This window comes from Berghia stephanieae, chromosome 2 (assembly GCF_034508935.2).
Source record: "Berghia stephanieae isolate SIO BIC M18660-M18661 chromosome 2, UCSD_Bste_1.3, whole genome shotgun sequence".
NCBI classification, from domain to species: domain Eukaryota; kingdom Metazoa; phylum Mollusca; class Gastropoda; order Nudibranchia; family Aeolidiidae; genus Berghia; species Berghia stephanieae.
The window spans coordinates 124,049,454-124,072,649 of record NC_088361.1 but is presented as its reverse complement, the minus strand read 5'-3'; the positions used below and the strand labels follow the sequence as shown (position 1 = coordinate 124,072,649).

The 23,196-nt window shown below is 35.2% G+C and overlaps 1 protein-coding gene across 2 annotated transcripts in view; it reads left to right on the top strand.

The window, feature by feature from the left end:
* LOC144966505 (uncharacterized) overlaps positions 1 to 20,243 on the top strand; it is a 22,077-nt gene extending 1,834 nt beyond the window's left edge. For both annotated transcript variants that reach the window (XM_078903123.1, XM_078903124.1), the window contains exons 2-12: positions 3,150 to 3,199; positions 3,695 to 3,794; positions 4,573 to 4,661; positions 5,307 to 5,421; positions 7,830 to 7,967; positions 10,613 to 10,840; positions 13,374 to 13,618; positions 15,172 to 15,230; positions 16,612 to 16,703; positions 17,038 to 17,092; positions 17,852 to 20,243. In XM_078903123.1, the coding sequence (XP_078759249.1) occupies positions 3,150 to 3,199; positions 3,695 to 3,794; positions 4,573 to 4,661; positions 5,307 to 5,421; positions 7,830 to 7,967; positions 10,613 to 10,840; positions 13,374 to 13,618; positions 15,172 to 15,230; positions 16,612 to 16,703; positions 17,038 to 17,092; positions 17,852 to 18,774 (2,094 nt within the window). In that variant the 3' untranslated portion in view covers positions 18,775 to 20,243. The remainder of the gene's footprint in view (positions 1 to 3,149; positions 3,200 to 3,694; positions 3,795 to 4,572; positions 4,662 to 5,306; positions 5,422 to 7,829; positions 7,968 to 10,612; positions 10,841 to 13,373; positions 13,619 to 15,171; positions 15,231 to 16,611; positions 16,704 to 17,037; positions 17,093 to 17,851) is intronic.
* Positions 20,244 to 23,196: the final 2,953 nt, after the last annotated feature.

The window sequence follows — 23,196 nt, the reverse complement described above, 5'->3', positions numbered from 1 at the left end:
GTAGGTGTTGTAAACAAGTTAGAAGGGATCTTAAGTATTCCAAGTTTACAGACTTTATCATTGTCATTACTGCCAAGGACCTTTTGAGGTCATCTGGGATATGGAAGCTTTTGGCTAAAACCTTGCTTGACATTCAGCCCATAAAGGTTTACTCACTAAGGAAGATGTGATAGATAAGATCAGTAATAGCTATACTATATGTTAGAACTTTTTGATCGCCAGACGAACATGTCCCTGCCCTGATACCTCTCGCAACAGTTCCCCGCACAAAATCGATCTATGGTCTATTTTTGGGAGGCCTTCCGAAAGTTCCTACATCCCCAGTTTTCTTGTCTTTTATAATGTTCTAGTACGGGGTTTGGGAGGGGGGAAACTTTTATTTTTTTAAAGTCTCCCCCCTCCCAAACCCCCTACTAGAACATCAAAAAAGTTTTCCCCCTGCCAAACCCCCTAGTAGAACATTATAAAAAAAAGTTTTCCCCCTGCCAAACCCCCTACTAGAACAAGAATACTGGGGATGTTGGAGCTTTCGGAAGGCCTCCCCTATTTTTACCCCCCCCCCCCCCTCCCCCCTGTACATCCTTCTACATGTGACTAGGTCTCTATATAAATATTTTCTTGTTCTATAAGTATAAGCTAATTAATTAGACTTAAACAATAAGAAATAAAATGGTAGCTTCAATTTAACCAATGAATACATATTAGATTGAAGCTTCCATTCCATTTTCTATTGTCATTTATATCTTTCAGATTTAAACAGCAGCATTTTCATTAGAATTAGAAGTTAACGAGACTATTTGACTTTTTTTAAAGCTGTGGCTATTCGAACTCGAGTCTGAATAGTCTCCCGCGGCTATTCGGACTCAAATGACAATGCGCATATGCAATCAACAGATTATTCAGACTCAAGTCTGAATAGTCTCCTGTGGCTTTTGTTTGTTTGGTTTGTTTTTTTAATATTTTAATTGTGGATAATTATGTAAAATTAATGCAAATCAAAATTACGATTTTAGTAACTGTCAACAGGTAGTCTAAACAAATAATATAATACGAGGGCTCTTTCATAATTAACCGAAAAATGCCTGTAAAATCCGCGTTTTTTATGCTATCAACAAAATTCTTGCACGTGTTTATACCTTGACTCGTCCTTCATTTCTCTACGTAACAGCCAAGTCTGTTGACACTTTTGCCAACGCCGCACCATGGAATAGATACCCTCTCGGAAGAAATTTCCGTCAAGGTTTTGTAGCCATTTCCGCACATGGTCAACAAGCTCTTCATCGACATCAAAGCGCTTTCCTGCCAGCTCACGTTTCAGTGGCCCAAAGAGGTGATAATCAGATGGTGCGAGGTCTGGACTGTGTGGTGGGTGTGGCAAAATCTCCCATCCATATTTCTCTAGCCAACCTTGCGTCACTCGTGCTGTGTGGGGTATAGCGTTGTCGTGTTGCAAAATGAATGCGCTGAATTTTCTGTAGCCAAGTTCATCAAATACAATTCTATAGGCAGAAGTTTTCGAAATTTCAAGACTGCTTGCGATTTCATGAAGTTTCAACCTCCTGTCTTGACGAATAAGCTCAACTTGCTTCGCATTGTCTTCTGACGTCGCAGTTATCGAATGCCCTCTCCCTTCCCTGTCTGTCAAGTCGGAATGGCCGGCTTCAAACAAATTACACCAGTGATAGACTTGTGTACGGCTTATAACATGCTCACCATAATATACACTCTGAAGTTCTTTATGAATTTCGGTAGGATTCAGACTTTTGGCGTTCAAAAAACGTATGACAGCTCTGATTTCCTCCTTTGACCAAGTTTCAAGGTGGGCCGCCATCTTTAAAATCGTCTAGAAATTCATTGTGCAAAATGATGCACTTCATAATTTCTGGGAATATCCGTAAGGAAATAAGAAATATCATGTCGTTTACAGAATTAAAAAATCTCCACTGGTTGCTGAGCAATGGGCATTTTTCGGTTATTTCTGAAAGAGCCCTCGTATATATATTTATTACAATTTTTGGTCTAAACCTGCTTTTGTTGACGAGAAAGACAAAATCATAGATCAATTGGAAGTCCAGATAGAAATAAAAAGAAAAGAGTTTAAACTCTTCAAAAGTAACAAAAGTCAGTCAAAGTAACTGTGATATAAATGAAGCTTTTCTAACGTCATAACACAATGTCCAATTAAAATCAGGACAAAAATAAATAATTTAAACATTACATATTCTGATAATGTGAGACAGGCAACAATCCTTCTACAGTCTAAATAGGGGTATGAGCTGAGTCAGTGTCATATGGGCAATACAGAATTTCTTCTGAACTCTTTTTCTATTTCTTTATCACTTCCACCCCCTGCCTACTGCCCATATTGTGTCATCCTCCCCTCTGTATGCGCACATACATTGGATTTTGAGTCCAAACAGCCATGGGAGACTATTCAGACTCGGGTCCGAATTGCCACTTCGTTATTTAATAACAGACTGTGCCTGAGAACCATCTCCGAAAGACAAAACAATCAGATGTTATTTTTCTATAAGGAATTATATTATTATCTGTGTATTCAAAGAAAAATATCATGGTTTTAGATGTTCTGTGATGACCATTTGAGTGTACCTTTTTTGACGGATATCCAATGCCATCATCAGGATGGAGCTTTTGAGTATCCAGTCTCAAAGAAAGCACTTGGATTTCATCATCATTTTATTTCAAAACAGATAGTTGTATCGTCAGTTGTATGAATTAGTTTTAATTGGAGATTTTTAACATTCTGTTTGTTTTTGAGTTGATCCCTCTCTCATTGTAGTCATAAGGACCCACTATGGATGATATAATAGTACAAATGTAAAAAGGATAAGGATTTAATTTGTCTATTCTGTTGGATTGTTTGTTCGTTTTTGTTTTGTTTTGTTTTTTGTTTTTTGTTTTTTAGGGGGGGGCGGGTTTGTCTGTTTTGTTTTGTTATTTTATTTTGGTTTCTGAATTTTAATTAGATTTGTTATGACCGGATAAGTTCAAACTTACTCGCGTCTAACGCTATTCTTTGACATAGCAATGATGTGCCTATGACATAAAATCCTTGACGTCAAAATCATAACAAATTGATACATTGCATGAAAGGTTGTGTGCATGATTATTTAATTTTTCATTCCCAGCACCTCAGCGAAGAAAATAAAGACTTAAAAGACGAGATAATGGAACTCAGGTATGCGAGAACTGTAACGTTGTGTGTGTTTTTTGAACAACTTAGTTTGTGGAAGTTTTAGTATGTGATCTTAAGTGTGGGCAAAGTTATTGGTAGGAATGAAATGTCCAATACCTAGTGGTTTCTACTTCCAAGTTGTAACATTAATCTTAAATATTGACCTGTTTGCCAGCATCATAGATGAAAAATTTATGCTTTTGAACAGACTTTACAGTGATATGAGCACTTTTTTCCCCCATAATAAGCAAAACTGAACTTTGCAAACATATTCTAACCTCAGGTATATAATGAAAAATTGCGGGTTATTTATAATTTAGCTTATGATGTCTTTAGGTTATGATTTTGATTTACATTTGTACTATTTTTGTTAGATTGCTTGTTTTTTTTGTTTCAGCGGTCTCTCATATAACCTCAATTGTGTTGGAAGAGACCTAAAGCAACAAACAAACAAACAAAAAATAATGAAAAATTATTGTCTTTGATATTATTTTCAAGGGATACTGTGAAACAGATCTTCAATGAAAACAAGCATGAGAAGTATGACGAACGACGAATAAATATGATTAAATTCCAGGTTATACAGCTTGAGAGGCAGGTGAGAGTCAAAGTATTCAGAGAGTTAATTTTAGGTCAATTGCAATTTTTCTTTCCATTGTCAGAAATTCAATAACACATCATGAACAACCTTTTTCTTTCATTTTTAACACCGCCATCATTTCAGACTTGTAGAAATTTAAAATTTAAGCCATTTATTCGAAGTTGATAGTCAGCCTTTGACTTTTGTGGGAAATAATATAATATATATCTATCGTAAATTTTGAATGAGAGTAAAGATTTGATGTGTTGTTAGTTTTAGAATTCTGATAAGCAAGGTTGCTGATTTTTCGTAAAATTGCCAATTTGTACAAACTTTTGAGGATTTTCAAATCAGCTTTAAAATGTGCTATCTTTCATTATTTCAGCATGCTTTCTTGACCATTCTAATCTGTATTATTATAAAATAGATTTCCACCCTGTGTCAATCTAATCAGTTTCATATTCTATTCGAGGTGGCCATTTGGACACAACTCTTGGCCCACCGCAATAGTTCAGTATAAAAATTATCATAAATCTGCAATTTTAGTTATTGGAATACTTAATAATGTTATTTTAAAGCATCCCAATGAATTTAAAATCAAGAGCATCAAATGCATTGACTTATTAAAATTTTATTGAAACCAATTCATAATTTAGCTTTATATATTGGAATTAGGAATAAGTTTAATTTGTTATTGAGATTTATTAAATGTTATAATCTTAGTCTACTACAATTTTGTTTTTACTTTCTATTCAAAATTGTTCACTTTTTCTCTTTTTCATTTCTCAAATACAAGATTTCCATTTTGACAGAAGCGCTTGGATCAAGGTCGGAAGCCTTGTTGGAAGTTGAGAACTCATTGTCTCTGATGGCTGACAAACTCAGGTATTTCCATGAAGACCACCCTTTTGTGAGAAAAAAGGAGAGGGCGTTATGAATATTATCTTTTTAGTCGCCAGTTTTAAAGTTGTTATTTTTTTTGTTTTTGTTTTTTATTGGGAGTGAGGGAGGGGGTATTCCCGTATTACAGACATCAGTAATGACAAAAATTAAAACATGGCTCATTTTATGAAACTAATTTAAACTTTTTATTTTTATTTTTATTATATCTATAAACCTGCATTGCCTTACTCATAAGTGTTCATTGGTGTAAATGGGAAGAGATGACACAAATGGGTCTAGATTTTTTTTTCTATGCAGTTGTAGCATGATAGTACAGTTGGCAAAATTTATGGTGTAAAATAGATGGCATTTATAACAATTTGTAAAGAATAGACAAAATGTACGGAGTTGAAAACACTGCTTGCATTACAATCTACAATTTCCACACAAAAATCTCATTTCTTAATTTATTATGTTTATTTCATGCCGAAGTTTATTACTTTACTCTTTGTTCAACACTCAGACATTGTGTTTTATCCAGCCATTTGGCATGCATTCTATTTAGACTGACTGCAGTTTATATAAGCAACACACAGTTTAATCACTTTTCAAAGAACATTTTGTAATGTATATATTTCTCTTTTGCAGATCTTTCATTTCAGCAGATGTAAAGGGCCAAATGGTGCCAATAGCTAGAAGTGATTTGATGAACTTAGTTGAAATTTCGGAGTCTTCAAGGATTAAGCTTTTTAAATCAGTTGAAGTAAGAATGATTTTATGTTCCCAAAAGATTTTGAAGAATATCCTATATTGTCCACATCAGAAACCCAAGACTACAGTGGAACCTCCCGATAACGACATGCCACGGGACCGAGTTTTTATGTCGTTATCCGGAGGTGTCATTATTTAGAGGTTTCCAAGATGGCGGATAAAGTGGGCATGGTAAGGCCGGCGGGACCAGTTTGTATTAACCACGCCACAACAGTACCATTTTCCCTCTGCAGTTTATCCGGGCTGGGCACCGGCATGTGAACAGCTGTTTGAATACAACGGAACACATGGCCGCATTAAAAATGTTTGGGGTTTTTTTTGTTTGTTTTTCTTTTTGTTTTTTCTTTTTGTTTTGTTTTTTGTTTTTTGTTTTTTAACTTTTAATTTTGTTTCTCTCTATCCATTAAACATGTAAAAAAAGGTTCATCATCCTTGTTATTTTGTTATTAACATCAAGACTTGTTTGGCTTGAAATAATCCTCTATCACTGTTTGACGTTTGGCGCTGGAAATGATAGCAGATAGTTTGTCCTCCATTGGGATGAGCATGTCAAATAATTGTGCACCGCTGTCATGTTGCATGGCAAAAGTTCTGAGAGTTGTTAGCGCCATAACCGCTTCACTGGCCGTCACAACGGGGAGTGGAGCATCGCCGTCAAGATCATCGTCTTGATTTTCTGTAATGGGTGTCTTTGTCTTTGTAAAAGCTGCGTTCTCATTGGTTTCAAAAGCTGCGTTCTCATTGGTTCAAGCAGGAATCGTTTTTATAAACTTTGAGTACTCATACTCGGTATTTTTAGTATCAGTATCAGATATCTACGAAAACTGCCGAAACTCGCCAAACTGATGTCGTTATTCGGAGGTTTTATCAAAAAGTGCGTCGTTATTTGGAGGGTTTTTTTACTGATCTTAAATAGGAAAAAAAATCGGGACCAGGGGTCAGTGTCGTTATCTGGAGGTTGTCGCTATTCGGAGGTGTCGTAATCGGGAGGTTCCACGCACTGTATCTTTAACTTGTCCTCAAACGCCATCTTCATTTTAGTTACTTGTGCAATCGTATTCTCTTGGCGGTGAGATGGTTGATTGGATAAGGCATTGTTTTTCTGCCTAGGAGACATGGGTTTGAATCCCTGTCAGCATCTTTTTTTTTTTGTTTTTGATTGAGTAAAAAAGACTTTTTTTTTCTTCTTCTTCTTCATGTAAACCAACTGATTCAGGCAGTTCTGAACATTTTTGTCGATGTTGCATATAAAAAATGATAAGTTATCACACCTTACTCAGCTCTTGTTACTCACTTTGTTGCACAACATTGCAGTTGATGCCTGGATTCTCTGTCTTTTCCCGATTTAGACCTTAAAGAAAAATTTTCCCCGAGGATTGTTAAATGAAATATTGATTTTTATTTTTGAATCAATAAAAAGTGTCTTCCACTTAAATGCTGGATAGTCAGGAATTATAAAAAATGGGCATTTCGACGGAATTCACATTGTTGGATTAAAAGCTTGAAATTTCAATGGTAGTATAGTCTCTAGTGTTATATATATATATGTTTATATTTTTTCATCTTGATTTTAAATGTTGAAAATGATGTGAGTACAAGTTAAAGATAGTCTTGGGTTTCTGATGTGCAAAGGTTCAACAATATAAGATATTCTTCAAAAGCAATTAATTATAATGATCAGTCACAGCACTTTAATCTTATATATGAATATTTGGTGGTGAGGCTTAAGTGTTCTTTTTTTTTCCTTTTTTTTTCTATTCTATTGTTTCTTTTTTTTTTTAATGTGACATCTGTGACAAGAATGACCATAGCTTTTTTTAAATAATTTAACTGAACTTTTTAAAGTGATCCTTCTTGAATGTCCATGGAACCGGAAGTTATCATGGTTTAAAGCATAACAGAGATATTAACAGTTGCTTGATTAGTCATGAGGAGTGAGAAAGAAATTGCCTCGATCCGGATTGAGGGAGATCTCGTAGTTTCTGAGTCGAAAGCTCCCAGGCATCCTTGATGTCATTTTAAAATCACCATTTTTAACTAAGAGACTTTGAATGTTTGACTTTCTATTCACAAAAACAATTCATAAGAATTGGTTAACCTACAGAGCCTATCTAAAAATTATCTCTCATTGTCTTCATAACAACTCATTTAGAAGTGAGAAAAGTTGCAAATGATCATGAGACAGTCTTTGACCAGCAGCCAATCACTTCTGGGTGGACAGGTCAGTCAGAAAAAATCTCGTCTGTGCTGTGGATTGATTCCGGTCCCTTTTGTAAGAGTGCTCTAACCAACTGAGCTATCCGGCTGTCTGCCTTGGTGATTGTTTCTCTTTTATTTTCCCCCTTAAAACATTTTTTAAAAATTTTTTGTTTTTATTTTGCTATATTTATTAATTCGTAGAAAAACACAAGAGAGGAACTTGGAAAGGATCTTCTCTATTTGAACCCATGTCTCAATAACAGTAGGAAGCAAGAGGAGCCAGTTACCATGTTGGACATCAATTTAAGGAGACTCGATTATATTAATTTGCGATATGTGGTAGGTATATTCATACAAGGTGTCTTAACTAAAAATCTTAATAGTTTTCTTAAGAACATGGGGCCCGTGAATCCAGAGTTTATCCCAGTTTCCATGGTGTTAAACTGACCGTATCAATTGACTGTTACCCCTCGGATAGGATGCTAGATTGTCACAAAGTACTTTTCACCAAAATTTACAAACCCAGCTACTCAATCACAGATGGGTGGCATTATGGTACAACATCAGGCCAACTATTTTCTCAGCTCACATTGAGAAATTATTTCTATTGTGAGATCTGAAAGGAGACTTTTTTTTCATCAACAAATCCATTCAGAATTAAATTAAAGACTTGTGATTTGTCCTAGATTGAATGTTTGAACAGACTTGGAGTTGAATTTTCTCCAAGTGAGTAGATATTGTTTGACAAATTGTCGACAAAAATACTGGAAGACCACAATACCACAGCTTTGAAAATGAAAAATGTACAAATTAGGCATAGGGTTGAGGTTAACTTCACTGCAACCCTTCAGCCCTACAAAATAGGCAATATACGAGTCAAGAAGTAATGGGACAAATCTCTTACTGAATTCATTTCTATTTCATGTGACGTCATATTTGGCTCAATTGGACTTACACATGAGCTCTTTAAAACAAATTTGAAAATTTTATTTCTCTCAAATTTGACAAAGTTATGGCCGTTCAAAATGACTGCTCCCTATGAATGTTCATCAGTGACAGGAAGCTGTCATTGAATTTTTTGTTTTCGAAGAAGAAACCACACGCACAAGTAACATTTACGCTTTGGAAAAGTTTATAAAACTCAGGTATTTACTCAGGTATTTGTAAAGGCAGTGTTTTCATTTGGGTTGAACGTGTATCTTGTCATTTAGAAGAAAATGAGATACAATCCAACACCTAACCTGAAACCCCCTCAATCATGTCTTTATCTGACAAATCTTGTGATGGTCGCCGTCCAAGCAGTGTCAACTCAGTGAATCAAATAAAGTCTGAAGTATTGATCAGATCTGACAGAACTCCTCTTGATGAGATAGCAGATACAAATAGACGTTGAAGCGACTGTAAACAAGATTTCGTTGAGTTAGACCAAATTTGGAGATGGAACGAGTACTGTTTCTTCATGAAAATGTCCTTCCACACACAAGTGTCAGGAAAAGGGAAGTAATCGATGGACAACGCTGTCTCACCCTCTGTATTCACCAGACTTGACACTTTCAGGCTTCCATCTTTTTGATCCACTGAAGGTGGCAATGAGGGGACATCGCTTTGAAGATGATGAAGCAGCCAAGGCAGTAGTGAAAATGAATGTTCAGTTAACTCAGTTTTTCAAGGACGGAATACATGGCCTTACAAAAAGGTGGACTGTGGCTATCGAGAGAGGCTATGTTGAGAAGTAGCATTCTACCCGGCTAATGTCAAGCTTAAATTTGAGGTATGATGCATGGTATTGATTCAATTTAAGTATAAGCAGAGTCCCATTACTTTTTGACTCACCTTTGTATCCTATCACTCCTCAACTTTGGAATTGTTCATATTCCAAAAAAAATATATAAGTGCTTGTTACATCAGTTTGCAGGAAACTAACAAAAATGTAAAACAATTATGACATGTCTCAATCAAGGTCTTGTGATATTTTTGACTTTTCACTTGTAACAGCAATCCTGCACTAACGTTTCCAGCTTTGAGCGTTTGAAAGTAAAGGTCCTGGTTACAAAATATTACTGTACTGTATTCACTTTGTTGCCATTCGTATCCATTTTATTTTTATTTTAAAAATAGATTCTCATCAGAAAAATATTTTTAAAAGACTAAAACTTATTTCATAATTGTATACTTTTGGGTAAAATTTTTTTCGCTTTCAAGCCATGCACAAGCACTGACAAGCAAGTAAGTTTTGGAAAGAAAATATGAATATATAAGGTGGGATGATAAGCAGTAAATCTGGCACTTCACAAACATTATCACACTTCGATTCAAGTGCAAATAAATATCAGGCCATAGGCAGTGGCAGATAATATATAGTTTCAAGAAGAAATCGTGTCTCAGAAATGGAACTTCATAGAAATACAATAAATTGGCCAGGTAAACCGTTTGTCATTGTCTAAGTGGTCAATGGGCAAATTGGCTGCTCACGGAAGGTCTAAAGCACAGAGCTGTCTTAGCATCTATGGTCTAAAGGGAGACATTGAAATTGTAGTTTGGCACTGACCCCATGACTTTTTATTCTCCGTTTTCATCAGGCACTTCTTTATACCCTATTTTTTCTCATCATTATTGACAAAATAACCAACTTTTACCCTATAAGACGTCTATTATAAAGGCAAAACATAGTCCTTTAGAGCCTACGGCCATGGGATTGATGTTCATCCCAATTTTCTCAACAATAACGATTTCTAGTTTCCCTCTAAGACTATTGCAAAGTGCTTCCACCAGCTACCCATTTTTTCTGGATAGAAAAAACAATTTTGACGCAGAGACAATCTTGAGACTTGAGTGGGGCCCATTTACACACTAGGAGGTTTATGCAGTACATTACAGATACAGACAAGCATTTACCCATAATCTCTTATTGTTTCATCTTTATTTGATATAATCTAGACCAACATTCTTTTATAAATTCTCACCAATCTTACTATATTTTTCAGTCACAACTAGAATCAAAGCTTAGCCTCCTTTACAAAGATCTTGTTAGAATACACAATCAGATTGACACAGCACAGAGTAAAAGTGGTGATTGCCGACTGCTCAACGGTCATGCTGCTGCAAATGAAAATGAAAGATTGAAGAGCTCCTTGTTGAAAGCTGGTGTATCTATCAAAGATTGTACTGATGATCTTCTTGCTCTTTCATTACTATGTCCTAGTTCTCCATGGGTAAGTATTTTGCCAAACAGTTGATCTCTGTCAAGATCACATTTTTATAAAGTCGATTTTTATTTATTAACATAAAAATGAAAATTTCCTAACACAGCTTTCAACTCAATGGATGAGAGCACTATTGAAAAAAGAAAATTGTGAAAACAAAATAAAATGCTTAGAATGTTGTCTACAAAGAAAAGTGTCACACCCTTTCAAGATCAAACATACCATCAACATCCACACATGAAATATTAATGTTTTTCACAATATCTTTTAAACATTAACCCTCTCGTGTTCAGATTCTTTTTGGGGTAGTAGATAATGAGTTCCCTATATGGCCATGTCAATCATGTAGACATCCTTTGATGATATAAGCCTACTCTTTGATATCTGTAGTCGCCTTTTCGTTTTCTATGGTCACTCATGGCAGCAGCTTCTTATGGTTCACACTATTATGTTATGACGATCGACCCAATCAGCAAAGTCCGGTCCGCATTCGTGCACCGTCGCGAACCCGCCCGGAAGCATCGTCATAACACACCTTTCGACTAGATGCTCTGCCGTTTCGGGTTCTTGTCCACAGCGTGGACATAAAGGACAGGAAGTTAGACCCCACTGATGTAACGCACCGGCCGTTAGGCAGCTCCTCGACCGAAGCCGATTCGCAGCTACCCAGTGTCTCCTCTTACTGGTATCAAAGCCTGGCAACTTCTCACCAAGCTTAGAGGAGTGTAGGTCCCCGCCCCCACGAGGGATTGAATTCGTCCAAACCGACTTCCATCTCGTATGTGCAGCTCTGTCCGTAGTCAGGGATTCTGCGTACAAGGGTTGCCGGGACTTATTTCGGCTCGAAACGGGGGCACCGTTCATTATGCGCATGAGAGGGGTATCCCCATTCCCTCTCTCTTTGATCTTACTCAGCTAGTTTCCCGTAACGTCACTCATGGCTAAACTCCGCCCAGAAACGATTTCATAGGTCCGTCCATCACCAAATTTCAAACTTTTGTTCTCGTGAGTTCATAAGTTTTTTGACCGAAGAACGATTGGCTACTGAACATCTTGACCCTTCAACGATTGGTCGTTCTGGCAGCTCACGTGTCAACAGCCGTCAACAATGAATTGAATCATCGTCGATGCAGTGGAAGACGGCCATGGAATAGTTGCGTCACATCGCCACGTTGTTGAATAAATTATCCAGGCATGGTCGATAGGTAAAAAAGCCAAATTATGTTCTAGTTACATTTGAAACAAAGTATATCACTGATCTCGTCTCTTTGAGATATAAAGAATGATATAAAAATCAAGAAAATCGGCCGATAAATAAAAAAGTTGCTAAAAAAAGCTAAAATAAACAAAAGCAATTTTTAAAATCAACTTTATTCGTAAAACAGTTGGTTTTCAACCGGTTTTTATGACACAAGGACCAATGTACTTCTTTTTTCAAGCTGATTTCAGCAATGTGACTTTCAAATTCCTCAGAATTATATTTTTTACTTTTAGATTTTAGCTTTTAGGCCTACTCCATAAGGTGTTATATTCCTTGCATAACAATAGCGTAATACATCGACGGGGAGAAGCTTCTTTGTTTCGGCCAGCTGGATAGATAGCCTGTGATTGGTCGAAGACTTTGAGATGCTTGATTCACGATTCTTCACGAACGGACCCCGGCGGTCTATCAAAGAGGTGTAACAAATTTATTTACCGACTATTTTTCTTGGTGCTAAAATTACAAAGTAATAATTTCGCATCAGAAAAAATAACTCTGAAGTTCCTATCTCTTTATTACAATAAAATTGATACCTCGAATGACAAAATCGACCCACAAATAAGGAAGTTATAAATTATTCATAATATTTTTAAAAGTTTACAATAATGGTCTTCAAAGTCATTTTTCATCACCAAAGTCGTAATTTTTTACCGATTTTTACCAAACAAAGTGCAATGTCAATGATTTTCACCCGCAAATAAAATAGGATTTAAATCGCAATTTCTGAAACGTAATTTCTTTTCTGTCGGCAAATTTATAAAAATCAAAGCTGAAAACACCCTGCGGCAGTGGCAGGGCCTGTCCTTTCCTTCACAACGATTGGATTTTACTTACTGAGGCCAGTCTTGACTACCACCCCGCCCATGAATATTATGCCGTTGTCGGTTTTTGTCGTGTTGAATCTTAAAAGAGTTAAAGATTTACATTTTTTTTTTTTTTTTTTTTTTTTTGGAAGGGGGAGGGAGGGGGCACTAATTTGTCAAAATGAAATTTTACAGAAATTTAACCCCTGATTTTGTATCTGACTTCATCAGAATCCATAAAATTTTGATAATTTGGTGGCCAAAAAATAATCAATGTTTTGTTAAATTATGATGTAATAAATATATTCACATTTATAGCCATAGATATTATAAAATATCTGTATTGATTAAGGTTTTTTATTACATGACGAAGTTTAAATAAAAAATCAGTATTCTGTAGACAAAATAATATGCTATCGCACCACCTTATTGTTATTAAAATGTATTTGAATACCACATTTTAAAATATAATTTACAGCCAGCACTGAAAAGACCTGTCGCTAAGGACATACCAGTGGAGAGAATCGTGACAGCTTTACCTCCCATGACACCAATCAAAGAGGAAGAAGTAAGCCACCTCCTCAAGGCCTGCATCAGCACCCAGAATCACCGAATACACTTGATGCAAAAAGAAAAATCAGTTTTAGAAGAAGAGCTTGCTTTCCATCGTGCTGTGTATGACACGCAGATGAAATACACAAATGTTGTATTCGACGCAGTAAGGTAAAACAAACTGCTGATGATGATAACAATCATAATCATAATTATGGTGATCATAGTCATGAATATAATGATGATTATGGTGGTAAAATATATAAATAAATAAAAATTGAAAATACATACAGTGCAACAGGAATTCGTCGAACACGCATTCGTCAAATTCACGGGTTCAACGAACAAGTACAGAATTCCCAAATTATGTCCTTCATTGTTTTAGTATATTTTTCACGGCATCTAAGAATGGTTTCATGGTTTCAACGAACTAAACTGAGGCTTATGAACTAAACGGGGTCTGATTGTTTTGATCAGGCAAGCACTTAAGATGGATATGTCTGAGACTGACCAAAAATTTATGTCACATTACAAGAGGGTGATCACAATTTATGAAAAAAATGAAAAGTGAGTTGCTGTTAGTGATGCTCAATGAAATAAAATGATTCCATTGGTTGAGCTTTTGAATGCAACTCACAGTAATCCACCTTTTTTCCGGATCGTTGTCTTGTTCTCTGACTTGATTATTTTTTAGGTCAGTTTCAGGCTATAAGTTCACTAAGGCTACGGCAGAATGCAACTTGCTCTCTCTCCCTCTCTTAGTGGCCAGTGGATCAAAAACAATCTGACCCACAATTTGTATTTATCACAATTGAATTGCAATGTGACACCTGACAAAGTCATGCTTATTATTCAATCGCCTGTGACAAGCACCAGATATCCATGGACTCGGGTTGAAGCATTACAACAGGTACACATGTTTAGACAAATGTCTTCCCCCCCCCCCCCCCTCCCCATTCTTACGGCTTCCCCTACTTCCTACCACATTATCCCATGTGCCAAGTTGTGTGGTGATGTGTGTTTTGTTTTACTAAGCGAGTAAGTCTGGAGTGACTGATGTTCATTATTTTGCCAACAAAATGATATGAATCTACAAGACCAGGATGAGCAAACATTAAGATCATATAGAAGCAACGAAATTGACGTCACTCAGCTCTTTGTTTTTGTTTTTAGCCAGCTATTTTTATGAGCAGTTCTCATTAAATTGTATCAGACGTTTAAGGTTACACACAGTTTTGTGAATTGGTACATTATATCCAGCTGGAGGATGTTATGAGTATTTTAACTAAGCTGATAGAATAAACTCTTGTAAAGTAATCATCATCATTATTATTATTATTATTAGTAGTAGTAGTAGTAGTAATAATAATAAAAATAATAATCATCATCATCATAATAGAAATAATAATGATGATGATGATGACCATAATAATAATGACAATTATTATTAGCTATTATTATTATTATTTTTATTATTATGATGATGATGATGATGATGATGATGACGATGATGATGATGAGGATGATAATAATAATAATAAAAATAATCATCATCATCATAATAGAAATGATTATTATTATTATTATTATTATTATTATTATTATTATTATTATTATTATTATTATCATTATTATTATTATTGCAGAAACCATTATGACACAATAATTGGTACGATGAATGATTTTAAGCATATATATCTCATATTTCATGTTTTAATTTTCAGGGATGGGTGCAAAACATTTGAAGAATCTGCAAGGACATTGCTTTGTTCTCCTCTTAAATGTGAGTGACCTGATATTCTATTCTTGTCACATGTAAGAATATCCATACGTATCATGAATGGCTGTGCCTTTGACAAACTATGACACTTAAACAATGAATCAAAATTATCCTCCATTAGAGCTGTGGTTCCACTGTTTTTTTTAGTTTCTGTTTTGTGGAATAGACATGATCAATTGCAGTGGCGTGGCATGCTTATAGTAAAGGGTGGTGCCAGAATCAGAAGAAAATGACTAAAACATGCTATATTTGTAAATACAAAAGAAAGAAAAACATTAAAGAAAAGACTTACTCAAATTAAATAAGAGGCGGTATATACTATTTCTCAGTTTTATATTTTTAAAATGCTGTAATCCATTTTTAAAAGATGGATACGGTGCCAGGCACCAAATCAACCAATATAGCCACGCCCCTGAAATCAATTGTTTGCTACTACTTAGAACGCTGGTCTATCACAAAGTAATTAAATTAAATTAAATTTTCTTATCCAGCTTTCTATTAACTACAACATGGACTGGAAGACTTCATGAATTTCTTAGTAATTAATTGTTATATTAAGATCAGGTTCTTTGCGTGTCGATCTGATTTTCTATCAAACAAATTGGGTCCACAACTTTGACATCGAGATCTGAAAAAGTGTGTATGAAATATTGCCGGGCAGAGCAGAGAGAAAATTTTAAGAAAAAAAAATTATCCCAAAAAATCAGCCTGCCTTGACTGAGTATCGAACCTGAGACCTAATTAGGTCTGAGGTCGAGGCATATTGATTTTTTATGTTATGTTTTTTTTTTCTTGTGTGTGTGTGTGTGTGTGTCTCTCTCTCTCTCTCTCTCTCTCTCTCTCTCTCTCTCTCTCTCTCTCTCTCTCTCTCTCTCTCTCTCTCTCTCTCACTCACTCTATTCTCTCTCCCTCTCTCTCTGTGCTTTGTCTGTGTTTCATACACACTTTTTCAGATCTTTATCTTATACCAGTGCCTGCTCCCTGATTTATCACTTTCAAACTTTGACATCACAGCAGCTGAGACTGTAATTTATCATTACTGTTGCAATACTGAATTTTAGCCAGCATTGAGATGTATTAAAATTCATTCTACTTTAAAACGTTAAATACTCAGCCATTCTAAAATACAAAACACTTTACCCATGATATGAGTTCCAAGCCAAACATAATCTTATGCTATTATTATTATACTCAAGCTCATCACGTCCAGTATTTATTTTGATTAATTATACTATATATATAAATAAGAAAAATTTTCATTCATTCACTAAACCTGTAACGAAATCATCTAAATAATGTGATCAGTCCTTACGATTTAGGCTTTGATTCTTTTACTTTATCTACAGATGTTACTTAAATACTGATACGTGTAACTTTTCACCAGGTATTCTGGACGCATACAGCCTTTTGGAAAGTACTAAATCAAAAGATGCTTTGAAAGAAATATTGCTTGTTTTGAAAGCAAACGAATCTCAGGTAAATAAAATCAGTAATTATTGTCTTTAAATTATTTATTATTATCTAAAATGTTGGAAGACATTAAAAAGGGTACTCTGATGTGTGTGGTTTTATTTTGGACATTTTTGGTCAAAAGTTGTTGTTTGTTTAATCATTTGCAGACATAAATATTGGGTAGATATGCTTTGATTAATTATAAAATTATGAGTTTGAAATTTCTTATTATAGTTTCATCACCTATTGCCAAGTGGCTACAGGCTTCTTAACGTTTCCATTTTTTTTTCTCACACCAGATATAAAAACTCATGTTAATTTATTTTTTTTACATTCTTTTCTATCTCTTTCTCAACAGATCAAGTCCATAATTGAAATGTTTGAAGATCCAGGAGCAGAAAGCAGTATTATCAGTATGTACTCTCGTGTTCAGGTTCTAGCTTAATTTTAATTTCATATTTTTGCCCAGATTTAATATTACAAGGGATTTATATCTTAGATTTTCTAAATCATTTTCCTTTCAGTATTCCATCAATTACTTCTAAAGTGGAAAAGATTTAATGGAAAAAATGCGTTGAAGCCTTCTCATCTTACCCTTTTGATATTTTTTTTTATCACCCCAAGCGTCGTTCATGTCTTTTTTTACAAATTATGGGATCATAAAATATTATTTTTTCATCATATATTGCTAAAAAATGCTGTAGATCAATGTATGAGAGACGTCCACAAAGAAAAGAAACTGCAAAAAATGTTGTTATATTAATGTTATATGGAAGAGGCACTCTTAAGCTACTTTCAAATGAGGTATGGATCGAGTAAATGCATATTTTGTCACCATGACCAGTAAATATGTATCCAACATTTTAAAATATCAATCATACTTTTATAAACAATCTTGATTTGAAATTGTTCTTTGATACCCATTTACTCGTATCTTTTCAGACAACTTTAGTATGAAGTACAATAATTCAATCCCCAAGTATGCAGCAATTCATCAGTATTATTTTGTTTTGAATTTGCATAAGGATAGCTCTTGCACATTTGAAAATGTAGCATAAATGGATGATGTTTTTAAAAGATTGAAAGATAAAGATTAAAGAATATTTAGTAATTATTGATATATGAGTTAATGGTTTGAATGAGACAATAAAATCCAATTATTTTTTTTACAGGATCAGCGGCTTTGTCATCTTTCAGCACAGACTTCATTCAACATGTCGATTCACTAGTCTCATCATGTCAGAAAAAGAGAGACAAAGCTGTTCAAGAAAAGAAAGAGGTGAAGGAACGCCTTAGAACATTGGACATTGAATTACGACAAAGCATTGAGGAGTTGGAAGCAAAATATGATAAACAATGGATTCCAAAACCTGATAAATTTGAATCAGATTCTAAAATATTAGATCATAACCCATTTGATCGTGATTCTTTACCAACAAATTGTAGCAACAGTAAAGAATTTATTCACTCACAGTTGTTTGGTAGTTGTGATAATAAAGAGAATAGCTCAAGCGGAAAATTGAGTGGTAGACATGACAAAAAGAAAGGCAAGATTAAAAGGGATGAAATTATTGATGGTGATGACAGTTATATGGATGCGTTAAAATTAAGGAGTTTCCTAGATGAGGACATTTGTGATGGAAACTCTGAGAGTGGGATAAATTCCAGTTCAAGAAAACCCATACATAAAACTGAATGGGTTAGTGATTTTAGTGACATTCATAAGGAAGAGCATAAAGATGATAAGAGTATATCATCACGGAATAGTAAAGAACCACCTGTAGCAAAGTCTAGAAAGCCGTGGAAGCCTGATAAAGAATGGGTGAATGATTTCACTACAGATTCTGATCTACAAGATCAAATAGATGATATGACTTTAAGCCACAGAGATTCAAGTTGTTTGGATTCAGATTGTAGAATTTCTTCTCAAAAGGGACTGGAAGAGGAGCAAGCTCGTTCCACCAAATTTGATATCAAATCCAAAGGAAGTAGAAGATCATATGATGTAGACTTGAGGGTAGCCAATACGAAATTGAAATTGAAAAGGCCGGACAGCGTTTCGGATGTTTCAGCTTTTAAAAATAGAAAAAGTTGATGTTTAGAATATCATTTTCATCATGCATCGAACAATTGTGCCTTATGTCATTGATCAAAGGGAGTATTATTAATTTCACGATTTCAGAACTGTAATGTAGGCAATTACAGAATTCGGCATTTGAGGCAATTACATTACCGTGACATTCAGACCTTCAGGGTCAGAAGATTGGACATTAATTAGACCAGTAGTACTAACAGTCACAAACATCGTGTCCATATTGATGGAATTTGCATCTGCAAGACATCACTTACAATTACAACACCATTTTGAATGCATGTTTCAGTTTGCCAATCCTTCACACCAGCTGAAAAGTGATTTTTTTTTTAGAGCTTATTTCATCCGAGGATATGATAGTTGTCATTCGTTAACTCAGCATGCTGATTAGCATGTGAAACATCCTTAAACTTAATTGTTACCCTTCTCTATTCTACAAACATTGCTTTACTCACTCAACCCCAACACTGACTATATCCGTAGCATACCCGGGGTTACTTTAACCCCATGCCTATTTATTACATTTTTCTTAGACAAATTATAGGCGTTGTATCAAAGCTAATGTTTTTAGTTTTTGCATGTTAATGGTAGTTGAATAAAGCTATCTATGTACATGCTCATTTTCAATATATTTTTTTTCTCCAATTTTGAAAAGTAGCAAAAATCTCCAGGATTGAGTTAACTCACTCGGATTTTCCCGCAAGAGTTGCAGGGTGGTGTTTGTGTCACTGAGAAAGGATTCCCCAACCTTTGTGATGTCAAACTTTGCTGATGCCCAGCATTGTTATTTTCACACAAAATGTGTAGTAGTTGACATTAGTGTTGTCTGTCAGTTATCGGATCAGAAAAGTAAATTAGGCAGGTATTGGCTTCAAAAAGTTTTAGACCATTTTTCATATTTTCAGTTGAATGTTGTTTTCTTTTTATTTTGTCTTGTTTGCCATAATGATGAGGCTAAAGAAGTCTTGAGCTTTTTTTCAAGAATTTTCATAATGAATCAAAACTTTATTGCAAGTGTTCAAAATAATTAAAAGTACGATCAGTAACAACAATGTTAAATTTGACATAATTGCTTCCTTTTAGTCCATAATGTAGTGAGGATTTGTTCTGAAAAATTATTTGTTTTTGCAAAAACAGAATCAATTTTCAAAATGCTGTATCATTAAAATTGAAAATAGTAGTAGTCGTAATATGACTGTATTTATTAAAAATTCTATATTTTAAATATTTATCTACAAAGTTTCTGTCATGTTGATTGGAGTTTTGTTTTTACAATTATTTGGAATAGACAGATTTGCTCAGACTCCAGCTTTTGAAAATCCAAAAAATGATCACTGAAGTGGGTTAATGCTAACTTGATGACTAGCTCAGGTTATATATATTAGATCCACTCTTAAATGAATAATAAAGAGTTTGGATGAGGGGTTGTATATTTATTAATTATGTATAATGGTCAAACTTTCTTTAATTTATATCATTTGTTTTACTTTTTTATTTGTTGCCATTTAAATTATATGTATATTAGTACTCCCTGGATTCTAGCATGCCTAATTCCAGCACACTCTGCAATATGACACACTAGAAAAGTAGAAAACAGTAGGGGCTGCCTGAAGCCGGTGATCGTAAAATACTAACGAAAGAGTGAAAATGGAGAGGTTTCGTATGGGAACAAAACAATGGACATTTCGGGTACAAACCCTTCGTCAGCACAACAGTACACAAATAAACGTGGAAAACACATAAAATATAATGAAAAATAACTTGTATCATCTGTACTCAATGGTGGTTGCAGTACTGTGCTGATGAAGGGTTTGTACCCGAAACGTCCATTGTCTGTTTTGTTCCCATACGAAGCCTCTCCATTTTCACTCTTTCGTTAGTATACGACACACTGAAACTGGGTGACTGAATGTATTGAGCATCGGATTTCATCACACTCTGATACTAGCATGCCTTTTGGCTTCTCCGCTACTCCAGGGAGCGTGCTAGAATCTAGTGAGTATTGTACTTCTGATGTACATTAAATTACAGCAGATGTTTCTCATATTAACTTTTACCGCCACTCGCTATAACACCTCACTATTTGCCACTCGTGGGTATTTTTGACCTGGTTACCTGCAGAGAGATTTATGACTACAGTGAATAGTAAACTGCTAGAATCTGTGGACTGTAAAAATTAAAGTACAAATATGAATAGCTTCAATATACATGTATAACAAACACAGACCGTTTCAGGCTGAAACCCCTTCTTCAGCCAATAACAAAAACAGAATGAACATAAACACATCATTTAAAATCTCTTACATTTTAAGTGATGTATTTATGTATTTATTATTGACTGAAGAAGGTTTTGAGTGAGCCTTAAACGGTCCATTTTTGGTTTGTACATTAATTCATATCACCTTCTTTTGTCAGGATATTGTGTTTTGCAGCAGGCTTGGAAATGTAAACTTCTGTTCCAAGGCACATTATGCTGAGGAGGTTGACATTTAGATTTTTTTAAATTTTTGATTGGTAGCTCAAAGGGTGGTGCTTTCATGAAAAATGAATAAAGACCGGTGTAGTTTTTTTTCTTGAAGACTGACAAAAAATGGCTTTAGATTCAACTTTGACTTTGACGGTATATACTGGAGAAACAGGCAATGCCCATGAAAAAAACAGATCGTCTACGGTCATGGCTTCTCCTGGAATATAGTGCATTTGGAGAACACACTGGAAATTGTCCCACATGTCCCTGATAGGGGCTAACAAATCCAAATAGCAACTAGGGGCAATCCCTCCACAATGCCAAACAGGGTTTTGTGTACAGCAAGCATCCAATGACGGCAGAGAGTTTGTCCCTTGTAGTAGAATTCCAAGTCTAGTCCTTCACGCTTCTTTATTCTTTTTTAACTTTAGCTTTTATATAGCACAGTATCCACTAAGCTAGCTCAAAGTGCTTGACAAGGGGTCCCAAGCCAACAGCAATACTTTCAACATATATACATAGACGCCAACTTTAAATTTGGCTCACAAGAGTTTCAGACACCACTCGTAGGAATTTCAATGCCGAAAGAGAAATTTCCGCAAACAAGAAAAAGGAATTGGCTGGGTGGGGATCCTGACCTCCCATAGTGGGCAGGGAGGTACATGCTGCATCTTCTATCCCCCCATGCCCGTTTTCCAATTGTTTCCTGTCATTGTCTTGGATGAGATTACTTAGTTTTGTCCTGATCCTTGCCGGAGTTCCTTGGCTGGGAGGGAAACAGTCGAATGTATAGTTATAGTTTTGGGAGATGATATTTTTTTTCTTGTAAATCATCTCTCTGTTATGCATTGTAATATGTTTAGTTTACATATATTATATGATTGGTAAACATTTGAGTGTATTCCTCTTAGTTGGGACCTGTGCTTGTGTCTGGATGAGACTTTTAGGTGATCTCAAACTAAGTACTTAAACGGTGTGCTCTTGGAATCTACATCTGTTCCCTATTTGAACCAATTCCCCTTTGTCTTACCTTTTCTTTTGTGCTTTAATTGTATTTCTAGAACTTTTTACTATCCCATTTTCTTCCTTTTTACTGGCGCTGATATGACCTTAATGTGTTGCAAGCGCCATAAAACCCTTAAAAACAAAACAAACAAAAAGGAATTGGAATGGTAATCGGCATTGTGTTTACATATTGTATAGTTCTAAATAGATAATTGATTAGAATTATATTATGATATATAAACAAATTGCCAAATACAATCCCAAAGTATCCTTATTTCAAATGAAGTAAAGCGCCAAAACCTAATGGTAGAGATTGTAGTACTGGTGGTAGTGAGGATGATGTGGTGTTGGTGGTTGTAGTATTGGTGGTAGCTGGGTGGGGATCCTGACCTCCCATAACGGGCAGGGAGGTACATACTGTCTTCTATCCCCTTATATCTTGTCCAACAAGCTTTCTGTCTTTGTCTTGGAATGAGATAACTTGTCTTTTTCCGGGCCCTCGTCGGAGTCCTGGCTGAGAGGGAAACAGTCAAATGCATAGTTATTGTTTTGGGAGATGATATTTTTTTCCTTGTAAATCATCTCTCTGCTATGTATTATTATATTGGTTATTTTTAATGTATAATGTAAGCATTTGAGTGTATTCCTCTTTGTTGGATTTTGTGCTTGTCTGGATGAGACATGGGTGATCTCAAACTAAGTACATTGGTGGTATGCTCTTGGAATCTACATCTGATCCCTATTTGTTCCCATTCCCCTTTGTCTTTCTCTTGGGTGCTTTAATTGTAATTCTAAAACTTTTTACTATCCCATTTTCTTCCTTTTTACTGGCGCTGATATAACCTAAATGTGTTGCAAGCGCGTAAAAACCCTTAAAAACAAAAACAAACAGTAGTAGTAGTAGCAGTAGTAGTAGTAGCAGTATAGCATAGTAGTAGTAGTGGTAGTGATGA